General features: G+C 39.3%; 1 protein-coding gene across 1 annotated transcript in view; it reads left to right on the plus strand.

The window, feature by feature from the left end:
• The window catches only part of PSMD5 (proteasome 26S subunit, non-ATPase 5), a 40,245-nt gene extending 32,148 nt beyond the window's left edge, over positions 1-8,097 (plus strand). The window contains exons 8-10 of the mRNA XM_007936663.2: positions 1,081-1,190; positions 5,121-5,261; positions 7,840-8,097. Coding sequence (XP_007934854.1) covers positions 1,081-1,190; positions 5,121-5,261; positions 7,840-8,097 — 509 coding nt within the window. The remainder of the gene's footprint in view (positions 1-1,080; positions 1,191-5,120; positions 5,262-7,839) is intronic.
• The last annotated feature ends 931 nt before the right edge of the window (positions 8,098-9,028 follow it).

Genomic DNA, 9,028 nt, shown 5'->3' on the forward strand with positions numbered 1-9,028 from the left:
AATCATGGGAGAAAGAAGGGCTGCTTATGCACAAGGAGACAGCTCAGGGGGCAGGAGTGAATGGAGGGATGGACACAGGGAAGAGGTAACTATGGGGAGGAAGTGGGAGGGGAGCTGTTGCATTGTGGTAAACCGTGGTCAGTGTCATGAGACAGAGTATATGTGAACTGCTGTATGCAAAGTAAATTTGCTCTGTAAACCTTCACCCAAATCACAATTAAAAAAAAAAAATGATGTTTTTAATGGTATTTCTACTAGTATCTCAAAAGCACTACAAATTCTGTACAAAAAATAAAATACAACATTGCTTTTAAAACCCTTATGAAGTATATGTTGAAAATCAATATGCTGTTGTATCTAACAGTTAATATCCTTATATATACTTTTGTAAGTGCTTTTACCTATGATGTATAATTCTTTTATTATCTGGCAAAGAACATATTGTCATTTTCATTCTACAGATAAGGAAAATCTTCTGAAATTATACAGACTGTTGTTGTGTGCCATCGTGTCATTCGCACTTGTAGCAACCCTAGAGGACAGAATAGAACTGTCCTATAGGGTTTTCAAGGAGCTCTGGTGGCATAGTGCCTAAGGCATTTGACTGCTAACCAGAAGGCTGGCAGTTCAAACCCACCAGTTGCTCTTTAGAAGTAAAGTTGGGCAATCTACTTCTGCAGTGATACTGCCTGGGGAACCCAGGGAGGGGTCGGTATGAGTCAGGTCCGACTCGACAGCAATGAATTGCATTGTGTTGTGTTTATAAGGTCCTTGGCTGTAATTTTTACAGGAGCAGGTGGCCGGGTCTTTTCCTCACAGAGGCTCCAGTGGTTCAAACCACTGACTTCTTTGTAGCAGCTGAGTGCTTAACCATTGCACCAGGTGGGCAGTTCAATCCCAGGTCCTTTGATTCCATATCCTATGCACTTTATCTTATATATGCAGTATTACATATGAATGTGTGTTTTTAGATCCGGCACTTAGTATCTGACTGCAGGTTTATTTTTGTGTTGCTTTAAGATGGTAGGAGTCATAGTATATGAAAGCAGTTTTAAAAATCTCACTATTATTCTTTCAAAGGAACTCGCTTTGAGAACTTACTCATGAAAATAGGACATCAGGCAAAGAATGCCTCAACAGAGTTAAAAATTAGATGTTTGGATGCAATTTCATCGCTTCTGTATTTACCAGTAAGTAGATTGGGAAATTAATGAAGAATTATGGGAGATGTTTGGGCAAAAAAATAGTATTATGATTCAACATAATCCTATTTAACTCAGTATAAATGCTGACAAAGTCAGTGCCATCTTTCTCACTCCTAGTCAAAGATGATAGCCCTCATTATTTGACTAGTGACATTTTTAAGTTAAAGTGGAATTATAGAAAATTAGAACTGGAGAAGACCCTAGAGATTGCTTAATCAACCACCTCAAAAAAAAAACAGGGGTATCCAGAGATGATGGTATAACAATGCTACCTAAAAAAGAAGCAGAAACTGGCAGAACCAACTTGGTACAAACTCTTGAAACCAGAGTTATAGCAACTAAGTGAATGATCAATCTAGAAAAAGGTGACACATAAATGGTAGGAAAACTTGGTTTTCTACCTGCCTGTGCCCTGCTCCCTGCCTAGCTTGGCATGGCCATCTTAAAGTGGCAGTGGCCCACATTCCCAGACAGGGAGTCTGGTCTCTGGCTCTAGATGGAGCAGAGCAGACTTTAACAAATTACCACATGGGTCTATTCTAACTTGTATAGGGATTTCCAAAAGGACTAAAGCAAGATGTTCTCACTTTGGCCTGGCTCAGAGCTCATGCAGGGTGGAGGAGCAGCTAATAACACCAGAGGGCTATGACTGCTTAGGGCTAAAGTATACCACTAAAGCTTAGATTAGCTGCATAAAGACTTGAGGGAAAACCAAAGAGTTTCTTTCAGAAATAAAAGCTTTCAAAAGCACCCTGTGTATGGGGGGCTGTATATCTGGAATATATCTGGTAAAATTTTTCTTTCAAAAATGAGGGTAAAATTAAGACATTCTTAGATAAAAGCTGAGGGAGTTTGTTACCATGAGACCTGAACAGAAGACATGAATAGACATTTCATCAAGGAAGATACTCAGGCAGCCAAGAAACATATTAGGAAATGCTCACAATCATTAGCCATTAGAAAGATGCAAATCAAAACAACAATGAGATACCATCTTACCCTAGGACTAATAGCAAAGTTTAACAAGACAGAAATAGTAAGTGCTGGTAAGGATGTAGAGAGATTGGAACTCTCATACATTGCTGACAGGATTGTAAAATGATACAGCCACTGTGGAAAACAGTATGAGGTTTCCTTAAAAAGTTAGAAATACCATTTGATCCAGAAATCTCACTAATATGTATATATCCTAAAGAAATGAGAGTTGGGACATGAATAGATACATGCACCCCCCCATGTTCTTCACAGCACTATTCACAATAGCAGAGGGATGGAAACAACCTAAGTGCCCGTGAGTGGAGGAGCGGATAACCAACTGAGGTACGCACATACAATGGAGTACTATGCAGCATTAAAGAATAATGAGGAATCTGTGAAACACCTCATAATGTGAATGAACGTGGAAGACATTGTGCTGACTGAAATGAGTTTATCACAGAAGGACAAATGCTGTATTACTCCACTATTGTAAAAAGTCAAACAAAAGTTTACACATGGAAGGAAACTTTCTTTGTTGGTTACCAGGAATGGGAGGGGAAGGCAGGAAAAATTGCTAGATAGGTAAGGGACAAGTATTGATTTGGGTGAAGGGAAAGGCGATATACCAAAAGCAAGTGACAAGCACAATAACACTCAGGAAAAGGAAGACACAGAGAGGTGCACAAGAGGTACAGACAATAAAGGTAAATACTTTTACATGCACAACACTGTATTTCCAGTAATAACTAACATTGATCTATGGGTGGATACATAGGTAGGCAGGCTAAATGATCTGGTTTGTTTAGGCAAAAGGACTATGACCATGACCATATATAAGTTTGGCAGACTATATATCTGCGTATGTATTTGTATGTGCTATAAGAATGTACATATATACACAGGGTAGAGGTAACTATTGGTAGAAAGTGGGAGGGGAACTGTTGCGTTGTAGTAAATTGTAGACAGTGTCATGAGACAAAGTGTTTGTGAACTGCTGTATGGAAAGTGAATTTGTGTAAACTTTCACCCAAATCACAATTTAAAAAAAAAGAATGTCCATATATATGATAGAGCTAACAGGGCAAAGTTTTGAAAAATTATTAGCCACAGCCAAACACCTTGAGGGAGGGAGTTGCTGGGTCTATGGACTCAGGATCATGGTCACGGGACAGCAAGCTCAGTTGGCATAACATACTTTACAAAAACATTGTTCTACATCCTACCTTGGTGAGTAGTGAGTGGGGTCTGAAAAGCTTATGAGTGGCAATCTAAGAAACAACAATTGGTCTCTCCTCATCTGGAGCAAAGATTGGAGTAAATCAAAGACACATGGAAATAATTCATCTAAGGGACTAATGGAATGATGGGAACCTCAGCCTACATGACCCTGAAACGGGAAGAACTAGGTGGTACCTAGCTACTATGGTCAACCATTCAGGGATAAAAAAATTGGAGATCCTGGATAGAGTGGGATAAAAATATGGATCAAAAACTCAAAACTAAAAAAAAAAAAAAAGAAAAAGAAAAGACTAGGCTTACTGTTCTGATAGAAGTTTAGTGAAACCCCCAAGATTATGGCCCCTGGGCCCCCTTTGGGCCTGCAATTTGAATTCCAGTGGCTTCCAGCCAAATAATAGACATGCCTGGGAGTGTGTTGTTAAACTTTGCTATTAGTCCTAGGGTAAGATGGTATCTCATTGTTGTACTCCAGGTTGGTACACTGCTTAGAACAGTCAACCAGGGAGATCCGAAGAGCATCATTTCCTTAAGGAAATAGCTCAGAGGGCAGGACTGCAAAGGGAAGAAGGACAAAGGAAAACGGTCACCATAGGGAGGAGTGGGAAGAGAGCTGTGACACGGTGGGGATTGCGCTCAGTGTCACAACACACAGTATATACAAACCGTTGTGTGAAAAGCAAATGTGCTCTGTAAGCTTTCACCTAAGTCACAATTAACATAAAAGGAAAACATAAGCCAACTCTATGTAGCATAGTGGCTAAAGCACTTGACTGCTAACCAGAAGGCTGGCGGTTCAAACCCACCAGCCACTCCTCGGAAGGAAGGTTGGGCAATCCTACTTCCGTGGTGATACTGCCTCGGAAACCCAAGGAGGGGTCGCTATGAGTCGGGGCCGACTTGACGGCACATAACAACAACAACAACAACAACATGTTGGCTAGAAGAGACTCACTTTAGATCCAAGATACAAATAGGTTGAAAGTGAAAGGATGGAAAAAATAGCCCATGCGAATAGTATCCAAGAGAGCTGGGGTGGTTATGTTAGTGTCAGGAAAAATTGACTTTAAACAGAAATCTGTTGCAAGAGACAAAGACATTATAAAATAATGATAGGGTCAGTTCATCAAAAAGATGTAACAGTTATATATTCACCTAACGACAAAGCTCGAGTATCTATGAAGGAAATACTAAGAGACTGAAGGGAGAAATAGACAGTTCTACAATAATAGTTGAGGACTTCAGTATACCGCTTTATAGTGGATAGAACATAAACACAGAAGGTCAGTAAGGGAATACAGGACTTGAACAACACTACAAACCAGCCATACCTGACAGACCTCCACAGCGCACTCCAGCCAACACAACACAACACATCCTCTCCACTGTGCATAGATTGTTCTCCAGGACAGACCGTATGTTAGGCACAAAACGAGAGGCCGACATCATACATCCTGAATGTATACTTTAAAATGGCAATTTTTAGTTAAAAAGATTTTATGACAACAAAATTAGTTTTTAAAAAACAAACTGGGGAAAGTCTGAACTGAGTTTGAGGAAGAGTGGTACAGACTTAGCCAAGATCACAGGGCAACCTGATGAATAAGAATGCTATCAGCATCCAGGTTTCCTGACTTCCAAACAAGTGCTTTTCTCCATACAAGTTAGCCTTGTTCTGAGATAATCCTTTCTGTCTTGTAGCCTGAGCAGCAGACTGATGACCTCCTGAGGATGACGGAATCCTGGTTTTCCTCTTTATCTCGGAACTCACTGGAGCTCTTACGTGGCATCAGTAATCAACCCTTCCCTGAACTACACTGTGCGGCCTTAAAAGTGTTCACGGTAGGTTCCTCATGGTCCTCCTGGAACTCTGTCAGTTCCACACACGAGCAGTCCTTGTGCACGCCCTTGGGAACACACAAAGGTTTAGTACAGTTTCTGTCCTCTGTAACCTTATAGACTAGTGAGGGAGACAAAACATATAAACAGATAGGTATAAAACAGTAAAAGGTGTTAGGAGCTGTGGCAGAGACTTGGACAAGATGCACTGAGTAAGAGTAAGTTCCAGACCCCTTATCTGCCACACAGGCAGCTCTTTATTGACAGTCCTGATCGTCTTCCTGAGCCTTACTGCCTGTTACTCCCTATCTGGTGCTTAATGTTCTGATAAAACCAGAGTGGACTTTTGCCACGTTCTCTGGATCCAGTACTCTTTTTCTAACTTGCTTGTTAGCCTCTTATTCATTCTGCAAGGATTAGCTCAAGTATTTCTTCAGCATGTCTTGCCCAAACCAACAAGGTGGGGTTGCTCTCTTGACTTTGCGTACTTGTCGAGTTTCTCTTTCTTGCCTGGTGCTATACTATATCCTTAGGATAGAACAGTGAACAAGATTATACAAAGATTCTCCTTTCATATAGCTCACTGTCTAATGGGGGAACCAGGCAGTAAATATATACCAAAACCAAACTGACTGCCGTCGAGTCAGGTCCAACTCATAGCGACCCTCCTTGGGTTTCCGAGGCAGTGTCACTACGGAAGAAGATTGCCCAACCTTCCTTCTGAGGAGTGGCTGGTGGGTTTGAACCGCCAGCCTTCTGGTTAGCAGTCAGATGCCTTAGGCACTATGCTACCAGAGCGCCCAGTAAAAATATAGTTAATTATAAATTTACAGTTGTGGTAAGGGTTATACCTCTGTTTTCTATTTATTACATGAGGTGAAAATTTTTATTTGTTGGCCTGTAGGAACCATATCTGACTTAATTATCTCTGTGGCCCAAGTCCCGTGGTTCCTGGGCTTGTAGACATTTAGTACTCTTATCAGTAATGGGATCTGAGGCAGTGAAGTTGAACTGGACTGGGTAAGGAAAAGAAAAGTGCAAGAGACAAGAGAGGGAAGGCTTCCTGAAGGATGTGATTACGTGATCTGGGTCATGAAGGATAGATACTCCTATCAAGCTCAAGAGCATTTGTTTTAGCCTGCCTCACCCTGGGAATGGCCATTGTTAAGGTCATTTTGGCTCCTGTGTCAGAATTCTCATTTTTTATTTATTTTGTTTCCATTCTCATACCTTACACTCTAATTAGTCGATCATAGATGTAATTTTTGTTCTACTGGTTGGGGTAATTCTATTCAGCCCACCTTTTGTCCCTGGCCATTATTAACTAGGCCATTGTTTCATAAACCTTAATCTTGAGTATATTGTTAAAAAAGTATATTCTGATTTAGTACTTTTGGGCTAGAGCCTGAGATTCTGTGTTTCTGATAAGCTCCCTGGTGATGCTGATGCTGCTGGTCTGTGGAACATGTTTTGAGAGGATAACACTAGGCTATAAACTTGATTGTTACTTTTCTCCCCCATTAAAATGTAGTGGTGAGGTTTCTGTATGGTAAAACTTACTTATTCATTATTTTAAAATTTGGACTGAGAAGTAGAAATTTTTTTCAACTATCACCTAAAGTCATTCTTAAGGAGCTCTGGTGGCACAGTACAGGGGTTGCTATGAGTTGGAATTGGCTAGATGGCAGTGAGTTAAAGTCATACTCGTTTGGCGTGTTTTCCTTTAGTATTTGGATTGATTAATGGATTGAAATATTTCAAACATACAATTACACTTGGTTACCTCTACCCAATCCCATTTCCCTTCTTCTCTCCATGGATGTAATCACTATCATGAATTCTGGATTTATAGGCTCATACAGGATTTAATACTTGTACTACCTATCTATGTATCCTTGGAAAACACATAACATTTTACATATTCTTAAACTTTATAAATGGTATCAAGCTGGTCATATTATTCTGCAGTTTACTTTTCTCTTCAACATGATGTTTTCAAGATTTATTCATGTTGAAAGAAGTATTAGTATTTTGTTGACTAGACACCATGGTTTATCATTTTCCTGTCAGTGAAGATTTTGATAGTATCTGTTACAAATGATACTACAGTAACATTCTGGAAAATAATCGTCTTGTGCACATATGTTGAAGTTTCTTTAGGTAGTCTTTTTCTTCTCTAATTTGTTTTTGTTTTTCCACTTTTGTAATCGTGTGTAAATGATTTGGATCTGTTTTTTTCATATAACAGATTTACCCATTTGCCTAATTTCTGTTAATATAATTTTTAATGTTTGTTTTTTTCTTGCTGTATACCATAATTTCCTTAACCACTCCTCCATTATTAATCATTTAGATTGTAATTTTCACACTATGATAAGTATCTTTGTATACAAGTTTTTTAATAATTAGGATGATTTTCTTAAATTAGATTCCCAGGGTGGAATTCACTTAGGCAAAAAGTAACGTTTTTAAGGTTCATGTTGCCAGATTTCCTTCTAAAGTATTGGACCACCTCACTAACAAATTTAATTGACTTCTTAAAGCTCAGAAGGAATTGTGTTCTCTCTCTCTTCCCTTTCAGGCCATTGCAAACCAACCCTGGGCCCAGCAGCTTATGTTTCACAGTCCAGGTTTCGTAGAATATGTGGTGGACCGGTCTGTGGAGCATGACAAAGCTTCAAAGGATGCCAAGTATGAACTGGTGAAAGCACTTGCCAATTCCAAGACAATTGCAGAAGTCTTTGGTAACCCAAATTATTTAAGGCTCAGGACGTACCTGAGTGAAGGCCCCTACTATGTAAAGCCTGTTTCTATTACAGCAGTGGAAGGAGCGGAGTGATTTCTTCTGGAGTTGACTATAGAGGACCATGTTGGGACCAGAACTTCTCTGAATCTTACAAAACAGAGAGTCATCCCCCTACCCCCACCTTGCTGAATTATGGAGTATCTAATGTAGCTTTACCAGCAACAGTTTTTGTGCTTTTACTTTGAAGTACAATGTGGAACTAGGAGTTTGGAGTGCATGAAGAGTGGGCAAATTTGGTATTAGTTAAACGAGGTATTTTTCAGATTCTTTTGATTGCCTTAATCTTTGCAACAAAATGGAAGTTCTGATTCTCTTCCCAGAAAACTTCCATGGACATACCACTGTCTTATTAAAATAATCTGCTTTAAATAAAATAGAACCACAATTATTTCTGAATTCTCTTCAGCTTTTCTGTCTTTTTCCCCTCCTGATTCCATTTTCAAAGTCTTGGATATAAATATCCTTTGAAAAATAAATAGTATGGAATCTTAAAATTATGTTCCCTCTATTCTAAGAATAAATTTTAATTAAAACTCCTTAATTTTTTGTTACTATTATTCCTTTGAAAAATAGACATAAATCTAAAAATGTTTCTAGTGTTCTTTTGATCCATTTTTGCTGTTTATCAGTGAATTTTATTCTTTTGGGGCTTTGGGGGGAGGGGACATGATAATATGCTAGCCAGAAAAGTGTCCCAAAACTGTTATTTATGGGTCATCATTATTGGGGGTTTTGCCTCTTAATTTTTCTGATCCATAAAGTCAGTCTTCAGTGGGACACACAGAGGGGAGACTGACTACTAATAGTCAGAGGAGACAATAAGTATAAACTAGGATGGTCATCTTATTCATTGACAAAAAAATGTTCCCATCCATTTTCCAGTGCCCTTCTTTAAATGGCAAAGCACTCTACTTGCCAGGTTACCAGTCCAGAGGCTCCTGCATGAACCTATTATTAGAGTGAC

Source organism: Orycteropus afer, unplaced genomic scaffold (genome assembly GCF_000298275.1).
Source record: "Orycteropus afer afer isolate SDZICR_OR568_19922 unplaced genomic scaffold, OryAfe1.0 scaffold00037, whole genome shotgun sequence".
NCBI lineage: Eukaryota > Metazoa > Chordata > Mammalia > Tubulidentata > Orycteropodidae > Orycteropus > Orycteropus afer.